This window comes from Bubalus bubalis, chromosome 10 (assembly GCF_019923935.1).
Source record: "Bubalus bubalis isolate 160015118507 breed Murrah chromosome 10, NDDB_SH_1, whole genome shotgun sequence".
Lineage (NCBI taxonomy): Eukaryota > Metazoa > Chordata > Mammalia > Artiodactyla > Bovidae > Bubalus > Bubalus bubalis.
The window spans coordinates 71,177,484-71,204,971 of record NC_059166.1 but is presented as its reverse complement, the minus strand read 5'-3'; the positions used below and the strand labels follow the sequence as shown (position 1 = coordinate 71,204,971).

The window sequence follows — 27,488 nt, the reverse complement described above, 5'->3', positions numbered from 1 at the left end:
AGTCCTCTTAAGTTGTGCACACACAACTTAAACTTCCAAAGCACAGCCTGATCTGAGCCCTACCTGCCACTCCAGCCTCTAACACCTTGCTACCCTTCACACATGCCTGCTGCCTTCAGAACCAATTTCATTTCCCAGAATGTACAATGGTTCCACTAACAGTTTTGTGATGTGCTGTTTCCTCTGCCTAAAACATCATTCCCTATAACCCTCACCACACACCCACGCGCCTCTCTTCACTCTAAGTCCTCCCCATTCTCCAGTTGTTGGCTTAGCTTTCAAAGGCTCAGATGCCCTCCCCAGACCCTTATGTCAGTGCCCCATGGGTCTCCACCATACTCCATGAGATCTTTCACATACACAATGCCGAGCACCGGCCTGGCACAAAGCTGGCGCAGAACAGATGCTTATCAAACAAGGGAATAAATGGATGATGCGGTGGGGAACCTACCAGCCAGCACTTCCATCCCCTCAATATGTGTCTGATCCAGACCAGCCCGGGATTATCAAAGGTGCCACAGACTCCTATGGGTAATCAAGCCCACTCCTTCTGCTTCCTATGCAACCACGTCTTGGGAAAACCAACCCTTTATACCACAGACTGAAGCAAACCAGCCTCTGCTCTTCCTTGGCAGAGATATCCAGAAAGAGATAAAAGACATGAAATGGCCCTGGCTGGTATTCATCAAAGGTCATCAGTTTCAGAGCAAAGAATGAGAGATGTGTCCATCCATTAAGGAAGAGCTCAATGTCAGATCAAACAAAGAGCAACTCAAACTGGCCAAAACGGTTAGGATATTTATAATTTCATATAATGAAAGTCCAGTGACTTGGGTAAGCTCCAAGCATGCAGCAATGCAGTCAGTTCAATAATATCTTCAAGGACTCAGGTACTTTACCACTCTCCACTCCGCTGTCCTCGCCATCACTGACATCCAAAGGTTGGTTTCCTTCTTGGTCATAAGGTAATGGACAGTAACAGCCAACAGCAAGATGGCTGCTTCTGCGTTTAAATCCTGCAGAGAAAGAGAAATCTCTTCCCTCACCATCAAATGGAAGTCTCTCCCTTCATTCTGATTGTGCCAACCTGGGGCCTATGCTGCCTGCCTTAAAACCAACAACAATCTGTGGAAGAATGCCAAGAACTCACTGGATTATGCAGACCATCTGGGGTTAGATGGATGCACTGGGAAAGACTGATGGCAGGATGAGAAGGTGGTGACAGAGGATAAGACAGTTGGATGGCATCAATGACTCAATGGACATTGAGGAAACTCTGGGAGCCAGTGAAGGACAGGAAAGCCTAGCATGCTGCAGTCCATGGGGTCTCAAAAAGTCAGACACGACTGAGGGACTGAACAACAATGAGGGACCCAAAACAGGCTCTGGAGAACAAAATCTCCAACAAGGATAGAAAAGAAAGAGTATACTCATTGCCACATTAACGCAATTACTGTATTTTTTTCTATTTGCAAAGGCTCCTGAAGATGTCACATGGAAATACTCCCTATTCCTTCTGAATGTGTGGTTGTATTTCTTCTTGCTGACGTTAGCTTCTCTTCGAGTTAATCATCTTCTTCTGCAGACATGCTTACGTTGAGTCAGCATTTAATATTTAGAGACTTACTGCTTACAGCAGCTATAGAAAACTGCTTCACTCAACCCTTCACAGAGGCAATACAAATGATATCAAGAATGTAAGCCAAATGACTTCATTACTCTTTTTTATGTATGCAGATCTTTGATAATATCATAAAGTGGAAGTTTCCATCACTCCACATCGGCAAAAACATCACGTCTTAGTGATGCAACAAAGGCTAGAGGGAGGGAAAGAGGCTATTACAGTTAGCAATGCTGTGAATCTGTCCTGCTTCCCAAAGTGTCACATTTGTGTGTTCTGGAAAAGGAGTTTAAAAGCCAACTAGTTTTCAGACAGAAAAAAAAAAAAGTATGCTAATGTCCATTTTATTCCAGTGCAGATAACTTGTCAAGTTATCCTGAATTCATCTTTGCGGGGTTTATCTAAGTATACTGAGGTATCCAAAAATTCCCTGGTTGAAATTCTAACCTAGTACACAGGATCTTTAACTTGTAAACTCTTTGCGTGAGCTCTTTGCCCCCAGGACACAAGGACATGGAACCATCACTGAAATGGCTGAGCTGCCATTTTATTCTGAGGGACCAACACTTAAAGAAGAAAGACTACACATATGCTTTAGAAATAAACAACATTTGATGTGTCAGAAGGCCTTTGGGTCTTGTTGTCATGTATAATCAAATATCATACGAGCTGTAGAGGGATTTAGTGGCTGTGTATGTCAAATGACTTGTCAGAATTCTCACAGCTGCCACACAGACATGTCCTCAAACATTTATTGACCAGTATGCCTCTGAAAGTCTTTGGGTGAAGCTGATTCTGATTCCATGGGTGGGGAGTTTGGGATACAGTTCAGAGACTGCACAGTTGATTCTTGGTGGTCTCCCTCACTTGTGTGCTGTTCTCTAGCCCAGTAGGCTTATAGCTCTCTGGCGCTACAATCTGCCACTCTCTCCCAATGCCTCATGTTCCAAAGCCACCGTTCAGCAGTGCTCCATTCTTTCCTGTGACTAATCTCAGCTCTTGAGAGGGAAGCAATCTAACTGATTAATTGAAATAATAACCGATTATAAAAAACACTGGCAAGCAGAGCCCTAACCTCATATGTGTTTGCATCTCTTAACCACACTTAGAACTGCTTTCCTTGAAGGGGCTTCCCAGGTGGCTCTAGTGGTAAAGAACCTGCCTGCCAGTGCATGTTAAATGTAAGACACACCAGTCTGATCTCTGGGTCGGGAAGATCCCCTGTGGAAGGAAATGTTAATCCACTCCAGTATTCTTGCCTGGAGAGTCCCATGGACAGAGGATCCTGGCGGGCTACAGTTCATAGGGTTGCAGAGTCGGACACAACTGAAGTGACTTAGCACGGCATGCCCTTGAAGCCAACATGCAAAGGATATAAATCTAATCTTGCTTAATTTTCCCAAGGTGATGTATTTAAAGAAGAAATTTAACTGTAATTTCGAACTGCTATAAGTTGTTTAGGAAAATACTTATGAACAGGAATAATATGTGTTCTCCCTTTGCCTCACTTGCTTTGAGCAGGAATTCTATCATAAAACTCTCCTACCTTTGCTTTCTCAAGACACCACAAGACCACACTATTAATTCATTACACAAGTATTATCAACATTATTATGCCCAAGGGCTATGCTGGGAGCTGGGAAAAAGCACTAATCAAACCAGATGGATGACTTCCCTGGTGGTCCAGTGGTTAAGACTTCACCTTGCAATGCAAGGGGTGTGGGTTCGATCCCTGGTAGGGAGCTAAGACCCCACACGCCTCAAGGCCAAGCAAAAGAACAAAAAAACATAAAACTAAAGCAATATTGTAACAAATTCAATAAAGACTTTAAAAATGGTCCACATAAAGAAACCTCTTTTAAAAAAACAGACATGGACCCTACTTTCCTAGTCTTCTTAGTAATCAGTTTCTTTCTTCCCTCTTTTTTCCTGGGATTTTTACCTGCCAGTGATGATGATGGTGATGATGGCTGATATTAATACTGATGCTAATAATAATAATACAACTTTGAGTAGAACTCTCTATACGTCAGATGCTATTCTAAGTGATAGATACAGTCTTTTAGTCCTCACAACAACCTAGAAAAAGAGAAGAAATTGTTTCTAAGATCAGAACACTCAGGTGATACAGTAGGTAGTCTGCTCCTGCTGCTGCTGCTGCTGCTAAGTCGCTTCAGTCGTGTCCGACTCTATGCGACCCCATAGACGGCAGCCCACCAGGCTCCCCCGTCCCTGGGATTCTCCAGTCAAGAACACTGGAGTGGGTTGCCATGTCCTTCTCCAATCCATGAAAGTGAAAAGTGAAAGTGAAGTCGCTCAGTCGTGTCCAACTCCTAGCGACCCCATAGACTGCAGCCCACCAGGCTCCTCCATCCATGGGATTTTCCAGGCAAGATTACTGGAGTAGGAGCCCTGTTCTTAATCACTGCTGCCTATAATGAGTTTGAAATTACTTCTATTTGCATTCCTACAACTGATGATCCCACAAGAAATTTCTTGGCAGAAAGAATTAAAAACTTTGAGGAAAGAGAGTTGACAGAAATGTGAATTGAGTTGTAAAGTATAAGTAGAACCTATATAGCATAGCTAGTGTTTTCCTAACTCTGTCACCATTCAAATTACCCTTCTATACTTTTTCTATACTCCCTACCTTTCCACAGATCAATTTAAAAAAAAACTAAAACTAAAATTTATTGAGTACCAACTCTATGCCAGGCACTATGGCACACATTATTTGAGAAAATAAAATCAGAGGACATCAATTTGCTGAAAATAACTTCTGTTTTGAAAGGGCCTCTAGCAGACCATTTGGCCCATCACTCAATGGGCTCAATATTTCCTGAGCACTTACTTTATGCCAGGTTTTATGTAAGATGTTGAGTAAAGAACACCCTTCTGGTCCTACAACACATGGGGAGGGTTCAGACAAATAAATAACATAGAATATGAAATGATAGGAAATAGCCAGCACATGGAATGGGACACGCAACTCAGACTTGGGGGTTAAGGGTCTGATGTCAAGGTTTTCAGATGCATCGGTTCCTCTGTGTTTTGGGTGAAGAGTTACAACGTCTCACAGACTGAGCTTCTATATTAGTTCATCTTTGGACAGTACTCCGAAGCATTCATAGCACTGCCGAGCAGCATCTGAAGATTGAGGATCAGGGCTCTAACACACCGTTCACAGCCTTACTTTATTCATGGCTTAAGTTCAAAATATTTCCACAGAGAGCTTTAATAGTTCACCAAAATTGGTATTTTTGACATGGGATGAAGCAGTCAATTTTTTTTACTTTTTTTTACTTTGATTCATTCACGTCTCACATGCTGTCTGGGACTTTTTTCTTCATTTGTTCACTTGCTAGCATTTCCCTAAGAAGGGACAGGGATCGATACTTTATGCTTTATGAAGCTAATTACGTCAACGGTTAAAATAGCAGAGAATATTAGAATTGCAAGGTTAGCTCTCCAACGGCTCCCCCATTTCTTTCTGTATTTCACTTGAAAATGTCTTTGCTTCTCGTATTTTACTTCCCACCCCCCACCCCCACCATTTGGAAGAGCGTGTGGTAAAGAATAGCAGACTGCAGAAAATTCTTTTTTAGTAAAAGAGTACATTATAGGCTCTGACTCCTTTACCTGCTACTGCACGAATAACTAAAAAGGAAGAGGTTCCTAAATCCAATGAACTGCTTCTCACTGCGACAAGGGGAAACAGGGAATGACATTTTTGTCGTCGTACCTCAATTCACCAACCCACCGCCCAGGCAGCTGCAGTCACGGCCCAGCAGTCCATGCGCAGACACTCCCACCTGCACACTTTCACGTCTCTGACAAACTGATATCCAAAAGGAGCAGGCTGAGACCCATTGCTATAAGTGCTTTGGATGGTGCTTTTCTTCTGTCATCTTCAAAGGCATACTCTCAGGTTGCAATGCACTTTGGGGCTAAGCAGATAATAATTATGGTCTCTTCACACTGGATGCAGATGTGTCCACTTATCAGCGTTAGAGTTGCATATGATCAATTTTCTAAAACCAGTGCTGCTGCTGCTGCTAAGTCACTTCAGTCGTGTCCGACTCTGTGCGACCCGAGAGACGGCAGCCCACCAGGCTCCCCCGTCCCTGGGATTCTCCAGGCAAGAACACTGGAGTGGGTTGCCATGTCCTTCTCCAATGCATGAAAGTGAAAAGTGAAAATGAAGTCGCTCAGTTGCGTCAGACTCCTAGCGACCCCATGGACTGCAGCCTACCAGGCCCCTCCGTCCATGGGATTTTCCAGGCAAGAGTACTGGAGTGGGTGCCATTGCCTTCTCCAAAAACCGGTGCAAGAAGCACCTTATACTATACTACTAGCTATACTTACACTACACTAGCACCACTATACTTCTTTTAGTTGCACTGGGGAAGGTCAATCCAAAATGCAGGGACCCCATTAGCAGCAGGAAGTAGATAGGAAGCATTAAGGAAAAGAAAAACTAAAAAAAAAAAAAAAAGAAGAAGAAAAGGAATTAAATCAAGTCACCAGACTCGTCACCACTTGGAACTGAAGTGTTGTAATGAAACCATATGTGGCTCGGGGAAAGGAGGGGAGGGGGAGACAGAAGCTTTCTGTGCTGACTTGTTCCACAGTTGTATTCACACATTCAGATATAGCTAGCTCATAGGTAATTCCACACTGAATATTTTTGTTTTCTTAAGTGATACCAATTCGGTGGTTCCTAAATAAAAAGCCAACACATTAAAAATAAACCATTCTCCTTGAACCAACTCTGAGCCAAAAAAAAAAAAAAAAGCATGGTAAGGAAAGTTGAGGGCTATCTTCAAGAAGGAAACAAACTATTCCAAATGGAAAATTATTCTCTATCAATTTGTGTGTGTGTGTGTCAGAGAAAAACAGAGAAAGGTGGAAAGAGACAGACAGATGAATAGACAAAGATTCATTACAAATAATATCAAATATACATTATTTGGTGCTCAGTTACTCAGTCATGTCCGATTCTTTGCAACCCATGGACTGTAGCCTGCCAGGCTCCTCTGTCCATGGGATTTTCCCAGGCAAGAGTACTGGAGTGGGCTGCCATTTCCTCCTCTAGGGGATCTTACCGACCCAGGGATCAAACCCATGTCTTCTTCATTGGCAAGTGGATTCTTTACCACTGAGCCATCTGGGGATCCCACATTATTTGGGAAATTATATATATATATACATACATAATAGATGGGGATTCCCACATGGCACTAGTGGTAAAAAACAAAACAAAACAAAACTGCCCGCCAATGCAGGAGACATAAAGAAAGTCAGGCTTCAATGGCTGGGTCAGAAAGATCTCCTGGAGGAGGGCACAGCAACCCACTCCAGTATTCTTGCCTGGGGACTCCCATGGACAAGGAGCCTGGCAGGCTACAGTCCAAGGGATCGCAAAGAGTTGGACATGACTGAAGCAACTTAACACAAACACACACACATATACAAATAGATATTATATTTAAGTATTTACATATTCCCAGAAAGATTCAGAAATGAAAAGTGAGCGATAAAGAGAAGGTCAAGGCACCATGGACTGAAGGCTTCCTTTGTTGATCTTCTCTGGAACTCATCTTCCAGAAACAGGAGCAAACCTAGGTGTGTTTGGCTACCCGATCTCTCCATCAGTAGATGGGTCAGTACAAGTAAACACACGATCTTTGTAAATACTACGTCCTCCTATGCAAACTCAGCTTTAGGACAAGGTCCCTGATCCTACTCCTGACCCCTCCCCACTGGCCATCACTGAATGGAATAAGCAGAAAGTGAAATTCATCCCAGCACTCACTGGCTGATGGTAGTCTGGATTTTCTTAGGTTGTGAGGTGTTTCAGACTTATTCCATAACTAGATGAAAACTGACCTGCACTATTTTCAAGGACAGACCACCACCTTCTAGACTGGCCTGAACGTTGCCACTCATCAAGCCCGGCAGCACTGGAGGGGCAACAGTTCATTCTGTGATGCTGTAAAGGTCGTTCCTGGCCCCCCTGGTGGCTCAGATGATAAAGAATCCACCTGCAATGCAGTCGATCTCTAGGTCAGGAAGATCCTCTGGAGAAGGGAATGGCAACCCACTCCAGTATTCTTGCCTGGAGAATCCCCACGGACAGAGGAGCTTGGCAGGTTACAGTCCATTGGGTTGCAAAGAGCCAGACACGGCTGAGAGACTAACACAAAGGTCTTTCCTAATTTTCTGACTCCACACACCCTGCAAGAAAGTGCTCCCTCTTCCCATCCTCCACCCTCCCCACTTACTCGTCCCCCACCCCCAGCCTCCCTGCTTTCCAGTCCTCACCTCACCCTGGGACCTTCCGCAGCCCCTCAGCACCCAGTCCTTTGGGAGCCATGTGGAGGGCTATCTCTGGAGGAAAGGGCCCCTGTGTGAGGGCAGTGTTTCTCCTGCCTGCGGCAGGATCCAGATAAGGACAGAGCCTCCAGCCATCCGCGTGTCACAAAGAGCTCCTCTGATCCGCGGGCATCTGGGCTTCCCCTCATTAGCACATTAAAGCTGCTCTGTCCCTTCCCTCTGAGCCGCTCTGTCCGTCCCACTGCCAGGCTCTATGGAGCCTTTTAGGCGCAAGCTCATTGTGAAATCTCCCTGGTTCAAGAGGCACTAACCCTTTCCTGAAGCCTGTCAGCCTCTCCTTAACAAACACAGATACCTCCGAGGAACCATCACTCTGAGAGGTGCGATCAGAAGGCAGGACAGATGCTTTCTGCCAAGTCAGTCTTCCCCTAGAAGAACTTTTCTTAAAATAAAGCCAAAAGTGTTTTAAATCTATGTAGCTTTCAAAAAAAAAAAAAGGAATACATTGAAGTAAACAGATTTTGCCTCATTCATGGATGGGTTGGTTCTACTTCAGACTCGACCAGGCTCGGGAGGAAAACCCCCGAGCCAGCAGCGCCTGTATCTCCAAGTCCTCCACGTGCGGGAGGGCGCCCATCAGCATTCATCCCAGGCTGGGACCGCGCGAGGCCACAAGAAGCCGGGTTCCCCATCCAATTTTGTGACCAAGATAACAGATGCATAGCGCTTGGCAGCTTTCCCAGCCCTCTCCCAGATGTTATTTCATTTAAAACTTCCCCAAATGCAATGGGAAATGGAGGGCTGGGATGATTTTAACCAGTTTACAAATGAGAATTTTGAGGCCACCCCCCCCACCACCACCAGAAAAAAAAAAACCACGAAGGTCAGTTCCCTGGGACAGAACATCTGACGTTTCACATTCTGAAGGGGATGTCATCACTCCAGGGGCCCACAAAATCTCCAAGGGATGTTTAACTCCCTCTTCTCTCTCTCTCTCTCACCCCACTCCCAAATATAAACAAGCCCCCAATCCTCCCCAGCTCCCCTAAATATGCCCTGCACTAATACCCTGACTTCTTCATAGCTGCATGTCACCAGGGCCCAGGCATCTGTCCTGCCGTCTGATCATGCCTCTCAGAGTGATGGTTCCTCCGGAAGTACCTGTGTTTGTTTCCGAGTTAACCCTTTCCAAGACACACTCTAAACATCAGTAGGTTCTTCCCATCCATCACGCTCCTCACCCCTTCCCCACCACAGATGTTAAATATGCACATAAAGCCTTAGATCCTACTCTGCGTCTCTTCTGTCTCCTTTCTGACTCTCCGAAATAACTGCTTCCCACTTGCCTCTGTACAAACGCCCTATACCCTTCCTCAGCATCCAGCACCTTCAGTCTGAATTGATAGGGTGAGCTCGGAGTTCACAGAAAAAGAAAAGCCTCCATAGAGAGCCCATGGAAATTTGCTGTATGACTCAGGAAACCCAAACGGGCGCTGTAACAACCTAGAGGGCTGGGAAAGGATGGGAGGTTCAAGAGGGAGGAGACATAGGTACACCTATGGTTAATTCATGCTGATGAATGGCAGAAATCAAACCAACATTGTAAACCAATTATCCTTCAAATAAAAATAAATTGAGTAATTAAAACAACAACAATGAAAAGCCACAAGACAGGAATCAGCTTTTATTCTCACCACCAAATCCACCCAATTATCTTCACTGATACCCATGCTCTCCCTCTCCTCTCCTGGACCACGCAGTGTCCTGGCTTCTCAAAGCCTACCCTGTCCCCCGCACCTTGGCTCCTACCATCTCAGTCCTCCCAAGCCTTCCTCCTTCCTCCATCCCTCTCCTTCCTCCATGTTTCCCTCTCCACTGTATCATATCATCAGCACACAGACCTTTTGCATGATGTCCGCTATGAACAGACTCTTCATTTACTTGGCTCCTAGTCAGAGCAGAGTTCCTCAGAAGTTCTGTTTAGAAACCCCCATCTCACAATCCCTCCCCAAACCATGCCATCCAGACTTCCATTGCCACCACCAGCTGACGCTGTGCTTGTCTGGCCCCTGAGGTTCTCTCTGTTCCTACTCTGTGCCCCTCGGAGCCTGAATCAGAGCCATGCCAGTGGTCCTGCCACTCCTGCTGAGGCCCCGTGTAACCCTGACCCTCCTTTCTGTCACTCAGACCTAGAACCTGCTCTCTTTAACTTCAGGGTCCCTGAAAAGTAGCACTGTCCACTTGTAGCCTATTTCACAGAACTGGGATGCTGCGCTGTACCCCTTCTCATCTCTAAATAGTTTCCCCATTCCAGGGGGTCCCTTTTAGGTGATTGGGTGGAGTCCTTGATACCTGATGCAACTATTCTCAGACCCAACCTGCTGCCTCCTCATCACCAACTAGGATACACAGATTTCCAGGGCCATGACAAGCATCACCCTAAGATGCTATCCTGCCCCATGATCAGACGTACTTCCAGAATCCAGACTCGATGTTGCTCCCTCTTGGATACTAGGCTGGAACCAGTGCTTCTCAAATGATCTACTACAGAATATCGGTTCTTTTTTTCAATTCACCGAAGACAATTCTTTTGGAAAGTGCAGTTCAAAAAATTGACTGCTAGAAAAGTAAAATGGCAAAAACAAAAAAATGAAAATACATGACTCAGTATTTTAATATTAGAAGAAAAGACATAAAAGTAATCTGTCAAGCTGCTATAGATATTTCAAAATGCATACTCCTGATCTATGTCCTCATCTGGTTACACAGATTACACAGTCTGTGAATCAGCACAGGTCCATGGACCACACTCTAAGTAGCTGGCTGCGGCCCTCAGGCTGATTCTCTAGTTCAGGGTAATACTAGGTCTCTTCTGCCCTAGTGAGCAGATGCTTTCCTTGTAGCAAGTTTATAACCTTTCAACAAACAAGTATTAAACACTCACTATGTTGCAGGCACTGTTGAGTACTTTCGCAAAAATAATCTGATCTAATTTTCCTCTCTCTGACCCTGGTCCACACTTCAAATCACAGTACTTCTGTCCCCATCCCATTAAGACTGCTATCTCCACTTCTCCAAATGGCTACAGTAGACACCTAACTGATCCCCCAAACCCTAGCCCATCCCCTGTCCCTCTCTCCTACAGATTTTACCCAGAATATCATATTCAGGCGAATATCATATTCAGGCACAAATTGGATTAAGTCCTTTCTCTATTCAAGAATCTAGAAAATGAAGTCTAACTCCTATAGGAGTGTATAAAGATTTCCATTGTCTGACTCCATCCTACAAGTCTAGCCTTACTTTACTGCCTTTTTACCTATACATAATATTGTCAAACTGAACACTTAATCCTCCTCCAACCTCTTTACTCTATTTGGTTCATCCTTTCTATCAACTCCCTTCTTGCACAAGTTCCTATCTTACCCATCTGCTATAATCAAATGTTTATGTTCCCCCAAAATTTAGGTGTTAAAGCTCGACTCCCTGGTATGATGGTATTTGGAGGTGGAACCTTCAGGAGGTAATCAGATTTAGATGAGGTCACGAGGGTGAAGTCCCCATGATGAAATTAGCATCCTTATAAGAAGAGAAAGGATCTCGCTCTCCCTTTCTCTCTCTCTCCCCCTCCAACATATGTGGATACAAGAAGACAGCTGTCTGCAAGTCAAGAAGGCCCTCACCAGACACACAATATGCCAGCACTCTGATCTCAGACATTTCAGCCTCCAAGAACTGTAAGAAATAAACGTCTGTGTTTAAACTACCCAGTCTATGATATTTTGTTATATCCCCCCAACCTTAGACACCATCTTTCCATGCCAAGACAAACACCAAGCCTGAAGCCTCCTGCCTTGTCTCCAGCCTAGTCTCTCCTTTCTCTGTAGTCTTGTAAAAGCACTTAGTTGCATGACCATAAAGATTGGTTTCCATATCTATAAAGAAAATGATTTTGAGAATAACATGTAAAATTTCATAATATAAAATGTATGCTTTATAATGTAAAAATTTAAGAACTTGAGCCACTATCTACATGCTCATTCAAACACTCTCATAGATTACACCAAGTTCTATAGTAAAGCAATCTAGTACTTCCAACTCATCCTCATGTTTTTGTCATATTTTATGTTTCTCTTACCTTGCAATGCACGAACATGTGCCCAAGCTCCCTCAAAGCTGTGTATGCACTGTCAGAATGTTACTATTTCTAGGAAACTCTATTTTCTTATGTTATAATGGCAATGACCTGGATAGGTTCGCCCTGAAATGGCAGGATGAGATCCAAGTCTTTTCTCCGTTTCCTTCTAACACTTTGAAAGTAGATGAACATTAAGGCCTGTCTTTTTTTTTTCCCCGGTCTTTTTTTTCTCTTTTAAGTCGTAAGTGAAACAAATTTTATTGTATTCATCAAGAAAGATCTGCCTCTGACGCTTTGTATACTTCAAGTAATTTTATTATGGGTTCAGTCTCCCTTTTGAGTAGTTTTCTTACAGGAAAAACAGCTAAATTATGGGACTTTTAAAAAACAATCTCTGTTAGATCAGCTTGAAAAATCTAATCATTTTGAGAAAAGATGTATGTTGTCTTTATTTCTACTTTACTTAAATTGTCCACTCGATGGATAATATTGGAAGGGTAATAACAGAAACTAGAGCAATGCACTCAGGAGTCCACTTCAGTCCACACCTGTCTGGTTCATCACTGTGATCCAGCAATACTCAATATATAGTAAGCATTTAATAGAGACTCATTAAATAAATGACTGACTGATTAAATGAATGAATGGATGGATGAGAAAAAAGAGAATGCAATGAAGTATTTGTTTACACAATGGATCAGAACCTTATACTAACTCTAAGCCAGGAATTATTAGGAATTGGAGCCCTACCACTCTAAATCTGAATATAATTAGCATGATTTAGCTTTTAACCTCCTTTAAATGCATTTTCAGCTGTACTAAGTTTCCCTAATTAATTTGTTTAAAATGGCAGGAATTGATGGTTTTTCCCTAATTAATTTGTTTAAAATGGCAGGAATTGATGGTTCATAATATCAGAACTTGCAAAATGGTATGTAAGGTACTTTTTAATCATCACAGTTACAAAGGTAAATTTTCCTGAGATAGTGTTCAAAATTTAAATCCAATAGAAAACAGTATTTTTAAAATTTTAGTAATAGTATATTTAAATCATGTTCATGTGGCCACTGATTGAGACATGTTATTTTTCTAAGAAAACATTTTCTAAGACACTGATTTTAGTGTTTCGCTTGCCATTTCCTGGGAAATCTCTTCTCAACTTCTGTGCATTCAGCTAGTACCTGTATAAAACAGAATAAGTTCAATATGGATCACATACAGGACAACTTATTTCTATGATTCTAGCATCTAGACATTTGGAAGCTTACAATTAAGGATTAAACATAAAAATTCAGATTACAGATTACAATCATTCACTCTCAACAGCAGTACCTATGCCAAGTTTCGCAGTTAGATTTTGAGGTCCTTCAAGCTAAGAATAGTGTTTTGCTATGTATGTGTCCCCCAGAAAATGCCTCAACACACAGCAAGTGATTAAGGACAAATAAATGTACATATAATTAACAGAGTAAGAAGGCAATGAATGGAATGGAAGAAAATATTTGCAAATCATATATTTGATAATGGGTTAATATCTAGAATATATAAAGAAATCCTACAACTCAACAGCAACAACAAAATCCAATTTAAAAATGAGCAAAGTACTTAAATAGACATTACGACAAACACAGACAGTGTGCTAAAAAGCAAAAACATCACTTGGCTGACAAAGGTCCATAGAGTCAAGGTTATGGTCTTTCCAGTAGTCATGTGTGGATGTGAGAGCTGAACAATAAAGAAGGCAGAGCGTTGAAGAATTGATACTTTTGAATTGTGATGCTGGAGCAGACCCTTGAGAGTCCCTTGGAAAGCAAGGAGATCAAACCAGTCAATCTTAAAAGAAATCAACCCCAAATACTCTTTGGAAGGATTGATGCCGAAGCTGAAGATCTAATATTTTGGCCACCTGATGCGAACGGCTGACTCATTGGAGAAGACCCTGATGCTGAGTAAGACTGAAGGCAGAAGGAGAAGAGGGCAACAAAGAATGAGATGCTTGGAAGGCATCATCGATTCAATGGACATGAACTTGGGCAAACTCTAGGAGACACTGAGGGACAGGGAAGCCTGGTGTGGGGCAGTCCATGGGGTCACAAAGAGTCGGACATGACTTGGCGACTGAACAACAACCTGAACAGACATTTCTTCAAAGAAGATACACAAATCGCCAACAAGTTCATGAAAAGCAGCTCAACATCAGTGATTATTAAGGAAAATCAAAACACAGTGAGGTATCACTTCACACCCATTAGGATCGCCACTATCAAAAACAAACACACACACAGTGTTGGCAGGATGTGCAGACCCTGGAAAATGCAAAATGGTATGGAGGTTTCTCAAAATGTTAAAAAAATAAAAACAGAAATTTAGCAATTCAACTCCTGGGTATATAGCCTAAGTTCTTGAAAAAAGGATTTTGAGGAGACATTTGCACATTCATTTTCACAGCAGCTTTATTCACAACAGCCAAGAATAGAAGCAACCTAAATGTCCCTCAACAAGTGAATTTAAAAAGTGTGATATAGACAGATATAGAGATACAGATACATAGACATTACTTAGCCTTAGGAAATCCTGCCTCTTGTGCTAATGTGGATGAACCTTGAGACCATTATGCTAAATAAAATAAGCCAGTCACAAAATACAAACACTGCATGATTCCATTTATATGAGGTATCTACCAATAAAATAACCAAACTCTTAGAAACAGAAAGTAGAATGGCGGTTGCCAGGGTCAGTGGGGAAGGGAAAAGAAGAGCTATTGTTTAACAGATGCAGATTTTCAGTTTTGCAAGGAGAAAAAATTCTAGAGATCAGCTGCGTAATAATACCCATCAGCTAGGGCTGCTGTACTGTACACTTAAAAGTGGTTAAGATGGTCAATTTTATGTCAAGTGGTTTTGGCCCTTAACATAAATGAGTGTGTACTTATAGATGCTTAAGCCATAGTCAAGAAATATACCAAATAGTATGGGGTATTCTTCCAGGTGCTTATTGGCGTTTGACTTCCTAAGTATACATTTTTAGAAACATAATCAAGAATTAATGTGCTTGAACAAGGTACAGTGAATGCTCACTGGCCTGAACTCGAATGAGAAAGCTAAACTAAAACTTGGTGGTAGTACTTCCGCATGCTGCATGCTGCTTTTATGAGAAATGGCAATTAAATAAGCCATTAATTAAATAAAGCCACAATTAAGCCAAATAAGCTCTTGCATTAAGTAACTTAGAACTATATGGGCAGTCGAGTCAATTTGCTACATCATCTACATCCATAGCAGTGTACAGTAAAAACGGACATCTCTTATTATATTCCTGTGACACTGAAAGATCTTGAGTAAAAGGTCACAGAAAAATTACATGAAGATAGGTCCATTTCCTTCCACATTACTTCCTTGGAAATGCACCATCTTCATCCAGGGTAAACCAAAATTCCTCTAATATGAACATTCATTTTTCCAAGCTCTGTGCAAAAAAAAAAATACACTGATCTTTTATTTTTATAATATTGTCCTTTAGTTAAAAATAAATGTGTCCTTCAGACATCTTGTGTTTACTACTGATCTCAGAAATGTCTGTTTTTAATCACACCATCCTGTTCCACTTGGAATACTTTGTATCAATTATCCTCATTACTGGTTGGTCTTCCCCTTTCATTCTGACATCTGTTAGGAGAAGCAGCTTGAGGAGGAACCTCTCTATCAATTTTTTAACAAAAACCATTTGATAAATAAGGATCACCTAAGAGATAATAGATGTCTTCATCAACTGTACTTAACAGGACAAGCATAACCCTGTTCTTGGCAGGCACTCCAATGGTTCACCATGTTCTCTCCACTTTATTTAATAACCCAGAAAAGCTATATATACATACTGTTCCATCACATACAGTAACTCCCCACGTGGATGTCAATTCTATGTAGGCTTGCTAGCAACTCTTCCACGTATCCTTTAATGCTCTTTATAATTCAGAAAAGTTTCACATATTTGAAAATTACTGAAATATATCAAAATGTAACTTAGAAACCAGTTAAGTTAGTTTTAAATCAGATGAATGGATAACCCAGAGTCACACTCATGATTCTATTCTAATGATTAAACATCCCCACCACAAGACTCAAAAAGGCAGGAACCCCCTTGAGACAACCCAATTCATCTCTTATTGGAGAGAAAATGGGTCAAAACTGGAAAGTCATGCTGATTATTATTAAGATCTGAAAATAATATTCAAGTGGGGAAAGATAAAATCACACACATGCAAAACATAAAACAAGCCATCACTCATTTTTCACAAACATTTTATTAAGAAATAATTTTAGAGGAGAAAATCTTCAGATACTACATAGGTCAGTATCTACTCTTATGTTTCTAAGAAATCTACTAGTATCAACAGTTTCTGTGTGAGGGTCATCAATTGTTGCCCTTCAAGTACTTTCTTTTTTGTCATACCTTGCTTGCCTGTAGCAGGGTAATAAATGTTATTCCACAGTCAAGAAAGAAGTGAATAGGAGTTTGCCATAATTTTTTTCTTCTTTGAACCAAGATATTATTCTAAGTCTTTGGGAATTAAAGAAGTAACAATTATATCAGCATCTAAATCATTTGGTATTTTTTGCACTGACAGAAGCAATTTTTATTAGGACAGAGGAGAAGCACGTGACATATCCCATTAATTGGTTTAAAAAAATTATCTAGCACCTCCTCTTTCACCAAAACCATGGATACTATTATATTCTACTCTAATGTTTCACAGGGAGTAGTCAACCAGTGGGGGCTTCCCTGGTGGCTCAGATGGTAAAGAATCCGCCTGCAATGGGGGATAGCTGGGTTTGATCCCTGGCTTGGGAAATCCCCTGGAGGAGGGTATGGCAACCCACCCCAGTATTCTTGCCTGGAGAATTCCATGGACAGAGGAGCCTGGCGGGCTACAGTCCATGGGGTCGCAAAGAGTCAGACACGACTCAGCAATTAAGCACAACACAGCACAGCAGTCAATCAGTGAGGCGACCCATTTGTCATATACGAAAGGGAATATCCAACTCTACGAGCCTTTAATGAAAGGGGAAAAGGATTTGGAGCTACACTGTGAAGATAAAATGGTGCAGGACAATGCAAGGCAGATTGCATTAAGGTAACACTGCATTTTCCTTCTAAGATTCTTGAGAGCAAGTACCTTTAATTATTAATTGGTACTTCTCTCTTTACCTGTCCCTAGGTAGACAGGATATAGGTAACATATGTGTTTGCATTTCCTCCTCTGGGTTAGCAGGTAGCTATTATTACAGGCCGTGACCAGTGGCAGGCAGTTCACCAGGCTTGCGATGCTCACACTTTGACCCTCCTCATCCCAGAACATCATCCTCAGTCTCTCGGCACCACCTCTCTGGCCCAGTGGGATGCTCAGAGAGAGTAACAGGGGTGCAGTGCCCCTCTCAGTCACTGAAGACACTCAACTGGCCAGCTCACAGCAACAGAACGCTGCCAGCAGTACATCTCCAAGCCAGAAGTTAGAGGGATATTTTTCCCATTGGCTCCAAGCTTCCAGATTTGCAACCTCACTTTCTGCTAGCAGCTAGGCTGCTGCAGGCCAGGGTTAGATGAAAGGAAACAAAGTCCAGAAGACAATTAGTTGATACGGCAAGACAAGTGAAGGAAATACAAATATTAAGGAAAGAAGAAGAGGAAAAGAAGAAGAAAAAGGAGGGAAAAGTGATCTTTAGCTTTTAGAAAAATGAACAAGGATTCTTGTGATATGGCACCCCATGGGCCAGCCTTAAAGCCATTACTGGACTAGTCCAACGCACCTGGAGGGTTCAAACTAGAGGGGAGCCATACTGAAGTGCCGGCATAGAATCTCAAAAATTCCACTCCCCACTCCATGCTCTTTTATTCAGAGCTCAACCATTCAGCAGTTACAACTAGTGCTGTCTCCTGTTGCCATAACCATGGAGCAAAAGTCAGGCCCATCAGCATGCTAATGAAATTAATCCACCATGATTTTTATACCTATACTGATTTTTTTTTTTAGTCTCCTTTTTGGCACTCCTTCTCAAAAGAAACATTTTCTTATCCTTTAAGGATAAGGAAAGACCATTATTTAATGCCAAATAGTACACGGAAAATTTTGCAAAACTTTGAAAGACAACCAAATGTTTCAGTTGAAGTCTAGAGGCTATAATCCTAGGGTTCCATTCACAGATGTACGAGCCACGGAATGTCACGGACTCAACCTTTCAGTCTAAGTTCCTCCTCTATAAAACTCATGTCATAGATCACTGAAAGCTAATAAAACACGTTTCCCCCACAATGTCCCATGACTTCAATTCACTTGCTTACGATGTTCCCACCACCCTCCCTTAGATAACAGAATTCTGCTGAACAACGAAGTCATGTAAAGCTTTATACTTTCCCAAGTCTTTTCTTCTGTATTACCCCATCTATTTCTCAAAACTATGATAAGAGAGGTAAGACAAGTATAAAACACATTTTATAAGTGACGAAACCAGGGACCAAGATAAACAGCTCTGCCCCGAGCTACATGGCAAGTCAGCGGCAGAGGAATGATGGCACACCAAGTCCCCTCAGCTCCTGCCTCAGTGATCTTGTTATTCTGGACTCTAAGATTCATGAAATACCATGAAATAACCTGCACAGAATCAATAATAACTTATAATCAAGCAAAGATAAATGAACTGTAGCACCAGGTTTTTTCCCCAGTTTGATGAGGGAAATTAATAATTAACATATTCTGCATAAAATTTTAAACATCCAATGCCAAGGCATTTATGATTCAAAAAAAAAAAAATCACAGGTATTCATAAAGACTAGGAAGCCCGCCTAATATGTACTGAGCCAGCATCTTCTTGATTTATTCTGCTCATTATCTTTTAAATGCAGTATTTTGGAAGGTGTTATCCTAAGCTACCAATCAGAGGAAAGTAAAGACTTGAGTTTCTATCACCATCTCTTGTCTCATTTCAGAGTGAATTTCTTCTCCTTTGATAATAAATGGAAACACCCAGAAGTACCCACAAGCTAATCCTTAAGTCTTCACAAGGGATTCTTGAATGGTTTGGGATTTCATATAACTAAATTACACGATACTCGGAAAATACGGAGCTTTTTAGGTTTCTATTTCTGTACGTATTTTGTGTTCCCCCCTAGCGCTTCCAGCCCCAAAGGGCTCGAGGTGAATCCCTTGTGGGACTCTCAGCTACCCACAATAGCGCCCTACAAAAACCTGTATGAACAGAGCAACCTTCTGAGTTATTCCCAACAGATACATGGGAAGGCACACAGGTACCCAAATAAAAACATATAAAATCAGTCCTCTATTTGAATTTTAAGGGTCAGTTCTTCAATCGTGTCAAGTTACTTTAATAGAAAAACTCCCTTTCGCATCACAGCCGACTCAGGGGCGCCAGAGGGGCCCCATTTCACATCAACCCGGGTTCTCATCCTGAACGCCTCATCCTTGCTCCATCCACTGCGCCGATTCCAGCACTGGAGCCGGCCGCCAGTGTTCGCTTCCTCTGGCTTTGCAACACTCGGAGCCTCCTTCCTCACCCCTTTCCCGCAACATTTGTGCACTTTGCCTGGGTCTGACCCAGGCCTCTAATCTCCCCTTCCCCGCTCCGGGCCAGGAAGAGCCGGAGCAGCAACTGGAGCACTGGGCGGCAGAAGTGGGTCCCCTCGACCGCCCACGGGGGCTGCTGCCGCCGTGACCCCATCTCCCGGCGAGGGGGTGCGAGACCTCCCGGCGGACGAGAGGCCGGCGACTTCCACGCCATCCCCGCAGCCCCGCGCCTTCCCGGCCACCCCCGGCTCCTCTCTCTGCCCCGGAGCGCCAAGCTGGGGCCCGGGTGGCAAAGAGAATTGAGGCGACACGCGTGTGCGAGGGTGTGAGCGCGGACAACCGCAACCCGGCAAGCACAACCCCGCCTCTCCACGAACTCCCGCCTCGGACCAGCCGGCGCCCGGACGCTCGGCGGCTCCCCGCTCCGGGACAAAGCTGCCGCGCGGCCTCGCCGCCAGCGCGGGGCGCGTCGTCGTCCGCCCTCCCCGGTCTCCCCGCCGCGACTCCGTCCGTCCCAAAGGGCCTCGGGGCCGCCCGGGAGACGGAGGGGGTCCCCTGCCCTGCGCCCCCGCCGCCGCTCACCTGTTCAGCACTTTGCGGATCCTCTGGCGCACGCCGGCCCGGGAGGAGGCGGACAGGGTTCCGCCGCCGCTGCCCTCGGCCGGCAGGTTCTCGATGGTGGTCACCACATGGTTCGGCGGGGCCGGCGGCGGCGGCTGGTGCGGCTGCGGCTCGGGGGGGATCATCACGGCGGAGGCGGCGGCGCGGCGGCGATCAGAACGCGGCCGGGCGCATCGCGCGCCGGCTCCGGGCCCGGGAACGCGCGGAGGACCCGGCCGGGCGACCGCGGCCCGGGGAGGCGGTGCTGCCGGCCAACCAGCGAGGTGGGGGACGCCCCCGCGGCTACGGCCGCCGCCGCCGCCGCCGCCGCCGCCCAGCCCGCGGCTCACTCCTCTCCAGTCCTAGGGCGCGCACCCTCGCGCCGCCGCCGCCGCCGCCTCCCGCCCCGGCGCTTCCCCAGCTGCGTCCCCCAAGTCGCGGCACGCCCCGCGAAGTGGCCGTGGAGGGTGTCGCGCGGGGGCGCCGAGCGGCCGGTCAGCTCAGGAGATCCCCGCGGAGAGAGAGGATGGGGCTCCGGCCTCGCCTTTTCTCCCGGTGCCCAGGTCGGCTCGGGGCGAGCGGCGACAGTGGTGCTGGCGCCGCCTCAGCCAGTTCCCCGGCTCGCTCGGAAAGCTGCCGTCTGTGTCTCTCGGAGTGAGAGACTGAGAGTGAACCGGGAGAGCCGGGCGGGGGCGCAGCGGAGGCGGGGAAGCGGGGCCGGGCGGGGCACGCGCGCTCCGTTCTCGCCAGAGGGCGCTCCCGAGGTGCCTGGATGCCCCTGTGCTCCCGGTCCCCGTCCACCCGAGGCACCACACGAGGCGCCGATTGTTGGGGTTTTTGGTTTTTGGGGGGGGGGAGGCTGGAAAGGGGAGGGGGAGCAGGGAGCGGGGGGAGCGGGTTCCCGGCCTTTGAGATTAAGAATAGATCCTCCTCTTTAGTTGGCGGGGAATCCCCGCTCCTGCCGAGAAGCCCCAGAAACTAGCACCACCTTCCCGGGACAGCGACAGGATGCTGAGAAGCATGCCGCCCAGATTACAAACCCAAACTCGAGTGGATATCCTAAACAATACACCTACAGTCACCATAATGGGCCTGGAGGAAACTGGAGGAGAAACAACGTCTCACGATCATTCTGGGAACGGGAAAAAAGCCTAGCGGACCAACTCAGTGTCTCGGTTTCATAGCGCGGTGAGCGAAATGTAGGCAGATTTGACTTCCCTTCGTGCCTCTGAAACTTATTAGCAGAGACTCCCTAAGCCATTTACTTGAATTCTGAGACACAGACTCCTTTGGGCAACGAGGCTACTTTGTGTCTTTCTCCCCGTGGAGCTGTAAGAGTTAAATGAAGGGAACCACCCAGCAGGGGACCCTGACAACTTCTTTGGTGGTGGGTTGTGGTGCTCTACCTTGGATCCCCACTCTCCAAGGGAGAACCCCTGTGTACTGGCTCAGAAATCTTACACCTGCATACCATATTGCCTCCAAAGGAAACTGATTCACTGTCCCAAGCATCTCTTAGACCTCTTGATCCAGATCGCAGTTAATAGTGGACTCCTTAAAAAAGAGAGATTTTTCACATTTTACTTTATCTAGATTCCCTGGATAGAGATTCTACAGTGAAAAATGATACACATTAATTTTTTTTCAATTTCATGCAGTATTTGGAATTATTTGCCCTACATAGACCCAGGTTCGATCCTTGGGTTAGGAGGATCCCCTGGAGAAGGGAATGTCTACCCATTCCAGTATTCTTGCCTAGAGAATCCCATGGAGAGAGGAACCTGGCAGGCTACGGTCTATGGGGTTGCAGAGTGGGACAGGACTGAGCAACTAACACTCACTTTTCATATCTATAGAGACATATGCTGATACCACCACTGCGAAATGCACTGGAAACCAGCAAATAAAAAAAATATTGGTGATAGGATTTGCTGCAGAAAAGGGGGTTGTGGAGAAAGCAACACTCAAGAAAGTAATGAATTAGAGTGCCATACTGAGTGAAGTCAGACAGAGAAGGCGAAATATTGTATGACATCCTTTATATGTGAAATGAAAAAAAATGATACAAATGTTTACGTACACAACAGACTCACAGACTTTGAAAATGAGATTATGGTTGGGAGGAGTAGGGGGGAAGGGATAGTTAGGGAGTTTGGGATGAACATGTAGACACTGCTATATTTAAAATGGATAACCAACAAGGACCCACTGTATAGCACATGGAACTCTGCTCAATGTTATGTGGCAGACTGGATGGGAAAGGAGTTTGGGGGAGAACGGATACATGTATATGTATGGCTGAGTCCCTTTGCTGTTTACCTGAAACTATCATAGCATTGTTTACTATAAAAGTTAAAAAGTTAATTTTTTAAAAAAAGGTATTAACTATCTGATTAACAGAGGGGAAATGGAAGAGAAGAGGATAAAAAGAAGATGAGATTCTTTTTTTTCTTGGTTAAAATGTAAGTTTCCATTCCTTTAACAGTATTGGGATCCCTTTTTAAAAACCATAAAACATTTGAGGAAACAGTCATCTAAAAAAGTTCTCCAATCTACATTTCAATTTATGTAACTTCCAGTTCCCACCTGAAATATCTCTAAGGTCTTTTTCTACCAAAATTAACTCAAATTAGAACATTTCCCCTTTTAAAATGAACACACTGTCCCGTTCTTTCTCAACAGCCTTTCATTCTCAGATTTTTTCCACCTCGGACACTCCGAAGAATTGTTACATATAGGACCAGGGTTTGTAATCTCATGGGCATTAAGATTCTAATAGTTCATAATGAGTTTGCCCTTGGAAGACCCACCAAGTGTAGGAGACGTGAACGAAATGCACTTCAGCTGAAATAGGCAGCAAATCGTGGCTGGAGTCTCTGCATTAAAACAACATTTATGGTCATTTCAGGTGTCTGCCTAGAATGACTGGTTGCTTCCGTGCCCTCTTCCTTCACATTTGGCTTGTTTCCCTTTGACTATTTTTGGCCCATCGCAACTCAGTGCTGTGTCTATACTCTAATGTCAGCATTTGTGCCTGGTCATTCCCCTCAAGAGACCGCTGAATGCAAATGATCTAAATCTCCAGCGAGTCTGAAAGGGAGAAAACCAAGATGGGAGGGAGCAGGATGAGAGATATAGGATTTCAGTCTCGCTATAAAGACCCCAAAGAAGCCTCCAGCCTTGTGTTTTTATTATTCTTTATGGTAAAGGGGATACAACGTCAGCTCCCCTTCTTATCCTCCAATTCTGCATTCATAAGCATCTCTTAAAAAGGAGCTGAATTGCATTTGAGAAACAGAAACAGGTACCAAAAGCGCAAAAGTCAAGTGGTGTGTCTAAATGGAATTAAACAGAAAAGATGTGGGAAGGCCTATTTCCCTTTTCCCTGCTGCCTCCTTGGCCTCAAAATCTATCCTCTGAGCTGTAAACAAACAGAAGAGGAATGAGGTCTGTTGGCTGGGGATGTATGTAGTTTTTCAGTGCTGGCACATGGATGTCAGGGTCATACTTGATTGCTCAGTTTACCTCTCTGGCCAGTTGTGGTTAGTGGCACATCACTATTACAAAATTTTCATTCCGTTCTTCACTTACATCTTCTGAGCTTCGCTTAAGACACGCACATTTCTGTTGTTGTTTAGTCACTAAGTCGTGTCTGATTCTTTTGTGACCCCCATAGACTATAGCCCCCAGGCTCCTCTGTCCATGGGTTTTCCCAGGCAAAAATACTGAAGTGGATTGCTATTTCCTTCACCAGGGAATCTTCCTAACTCAGAGACTGAACCCACGTGTCTTATATTGGCAGGCAGATTCTTTACCACCGAGCCACCAGGCAAGCCCACATTCTAGCACTGCTGAATTCCTTGAGGAAGCACAAGTTGACTCGCAGCTACACCTTCTCTAACATTGCTGATTTTGAAGACATGTCCACTCATGTAAGAAAGAGTAGAATTTCGTCTGTGATTCAGACTTCAGAAATCACCAGGCATTTTGACCCATCTGTTTAGCATAGACCACACTTCTGTGTTTATCAGACAAAAACTTCAAAGTTGTGCTCCAAAAGTAACTGATGATTCGCCCCAAATTGTTCAACAGTTGTCTGGAATTGCTTGTGCTGCTGCAAATGCCCAGTGCCCATCTACTTTCCTTGTGCTGTTATGTCACTCTTCTCTTTCTCTCCTAAGTCTGGTTGAATCTACTCAACACATGCTACTAAACACATGGTATCTCGAATGATAGAGCTTCAGAGTTTCATTCACATAATTGAATTCATGCAGGAGAGAAGAAAGTAAACTGGTGGAAAATTTGTGGAGAGGGTAAAGGGAAAAGAATGGGTAGATCTTAACAGCAAGTAAAAAATAAAAATTTTTAAATGGTACTTAAAAACTCCAGTGATAACCAAGAGTTGTTCAGGCAGGAGGTGAAATGTAATCATAGTTCATTAATTGTCTAAACTCTGAATAGTGTTTGCTAAGCCATAACAGTGCAAACACTGCCTCTTGATCTAGTTAAATTTATAACTAAACCTGATTGATGAGAGGATGGAATGATGCATATGTATATTTACGGACATGAAAACAGAAAGCTAAACCCACAGCTTCCATAGTGAGAAATCAATCAATAAGAGAATCAACTAGGACAGTGGAAAGTGATTGCTTTTGGTGAAGGGAAAAAATGGTGGAAGGGAAAAAACCAAGGTTTTTGCTTAACAAAACTTGTGGGATTGAATCTCGAAACTATGTGTGCTATGACTGACCCATGTTGATGTGTGGCAGAAACCACCACAAGTGTAATTACCCTTCAATTAAAAATAGAATAAAAGGAAATGAACAATGTGCAGATATAAATTTGACAAAAATAAACATTTTTTTCTAAAAAAAAAAAAGTGGGGGGAAATACAGAAGTATAATCCTGACATTGTTTTTCCTCCACTGAATTCTTGGAGTTGTCAACACACCTGCCTGAGCAAATGCAGATAACAGGGGAAAGAAGGGCAAGAGTGGCAACAATTTCTTAGTTAAGCTAACAAATAATCATCACAGTAAATCTATAGGTAGATTCATTAATTTGCTAATTGTGCTTTCATTCTCTAGAGAGATCTATCCTTTCCTCATTGATAAACCTTCAATTTCCCATTAGATATATCAGCTACAATTCAACAGTTTCTTGTCTGTAAGGTTGACATAACATGATAGAATATTAATAAATGGTGAGACATCATTTTCTAGTTAATATCCTTTGACAGCAAAGTGGGGAAGGTAGGAAGATGGTAAACATCTTTTTTTTCACTTGGCAAATCAGAAGTTAAACATGGTTTAGTTTATTCATTCAGTTGGATACAGTAGATTTGTCCTTACCCTTTAAGGTTATGAACATGAGTGAGTTGTTAAAGTCAATGGAAATAAGTTATCTCATATCAGGTATTTTTCAACACTAAATTGTCAAATAATGAAAAGGCAAATAGCCTACCTCCAACTCAATAACAACTTTTCTTTTATCTATAAATTCTTTTTTATTTTTAAAGCGCTTCTACTTATTTTTCCCCATAAATACAAAAGCCTATTTGTGTTATTTTTGTTTACTCAGAAACCCAAGTGAGCTCCTAATTTTGTATTTAACTTCAGTTTTTTATTTTGTGACTTACAGTGGAGCAGTGACTTACAGTGGATACAGAGTATCATATTCTCTACTTAGTAATAAACTTTACAGAGGCCCAAAACCCTACTAAAGGTCAATTTTTCTCCAGGATAATTTAGTTAGGGCTGACTTTGCAAGGTCATGAGACTCTATGAGCACCAGTTACTTGTGTATTGATTCAGTCCTAAAAGAATGTCTCTGTCATCCAGCACTGGGGTGTATTCAGCTCAGAGACAACAATAAACAGCATCAGTGTTCTATGTGGAACCAGTGTAAAGCTCACAGGTTTCCGTGGGATCTCAAACTATGAGTGTTATCTAGTCTTAGAAGCCAGATAGTACTCCAAGTTCAGTGCTGTCCTGACAGCAACTGGTCCTACCGTCCTGTTAGAACATATCCAACTACTAGTAGCTGAAACCCTTGATTCAAACTGGCTCACACAATAGGAAATGTATTGGATAGTATAATGTTCTCATTATACAAGAGTTGGGCAGGAGCCAGAATCAGTTAATACAACGTCTGAAAGTTATTACCATAGAACTAGATTCTATCCATCTTTCTCTACCAGCCTCAGTGAGTTGGTTCTGCCCTTAACTTGGTTCCTTCAGTGTTGCCAGAGACTGCATTTCTGGGTGTCAGATCCAAATAAACCAACATCCAGAAAAGAAAGGCGCCATGTCTTCCAGAAACCCATAAGCAGATCTCTCCTACATGTTATTGATCATGACTAGGCCACCTACCAGTCCTAGACTATTAAGGCAAAAAGAGTGATATGACCATGATTGGTTAAGACTAAATATCTGAGATTAAAGGTCATTTAGAAATCAAACACAAAAGCCACTAGCTTTACCTCTGACACTCTTTCTCCAGCTATTTTACTCTTTGACTCCCCAACCAAACTTTTTTGGTGTGTTCTCTGAGAAGAAATGTTATTCTAGCATTCCTTCTCAGTTATATTATCTATCAAATGTCTCTTCTCTCTCCTATGTGTGACATCTTCCTTGTCCTGCAGATATTCAAACATACTTAAGCCTCTTCAATCTTAAAAAAAGTTACCGTCTCTAGATTCCTCATCACCCTCCCATTTCTCATCATCCCCTCAAAGCCAAACTGTTGAATTCATTGATTCATTATCCCAGCTTTCTCACTTTTCCTTTACTCCTTAATCAGTCTGGCTTCTGTCCAGTAACTTCACATAAAAACCTTCACTGAGATTATCAGTGATTTCCATGTTGGAAAACTCAGCACAAGTTTTAGTTCTTACCTTAGCCTTTGATGATACTAATTCTTTCTGTATAAAATTAGACTTCCCAGTGACTCCCATCATTACCCACATGTTCCTGGTTTAATTCTAACCTAGTAGCTCTTTTCTAGTCTCTTCTATAAACTCATTCTCCCATACCCAGCCAGCAAATGTCAGAATTCCTCAAGTCTCAGTCTCTAGACTTCTTCCTTGAGGTTACTTACAAAATCACAAGCTTTCTGAGTTATAAGCCATCCCCCACACAATGATAGCCATATATCTTAAAATAATTTGGTAACTGGTTGCTCCACAACCTCTCCTTAGGCAGTCTCATATGTTT

General features: G+C 43.4%; 1 protein-coding gene across 1 annotated transcript in view; it reads right to left on the bottom strand.

The window, feature by feature from the left end:
• SLC35F1 (solute carrier family 35 member F1) overlaps positions 1–20,950 on the bottom strand; it is a 419,337-nt gene extending 398,387 nt beyond the window's left edge. Inside the window, exon 1 of the mRNA XM_006071447.4 lies at positions 20,254–20,950. Coding sequence (XP_006071509.1) covers positions 20,254–20,417 — 164 coding nt within the window. The 5' untranslated portion in view covers positions 20,418–20,950. The remainder of the gene's footprint in view (positions 1–20,253) is intronic.
• Between the last annotated feature and the right edge of the window lie 6,538 nt (positions 20,951–27,488).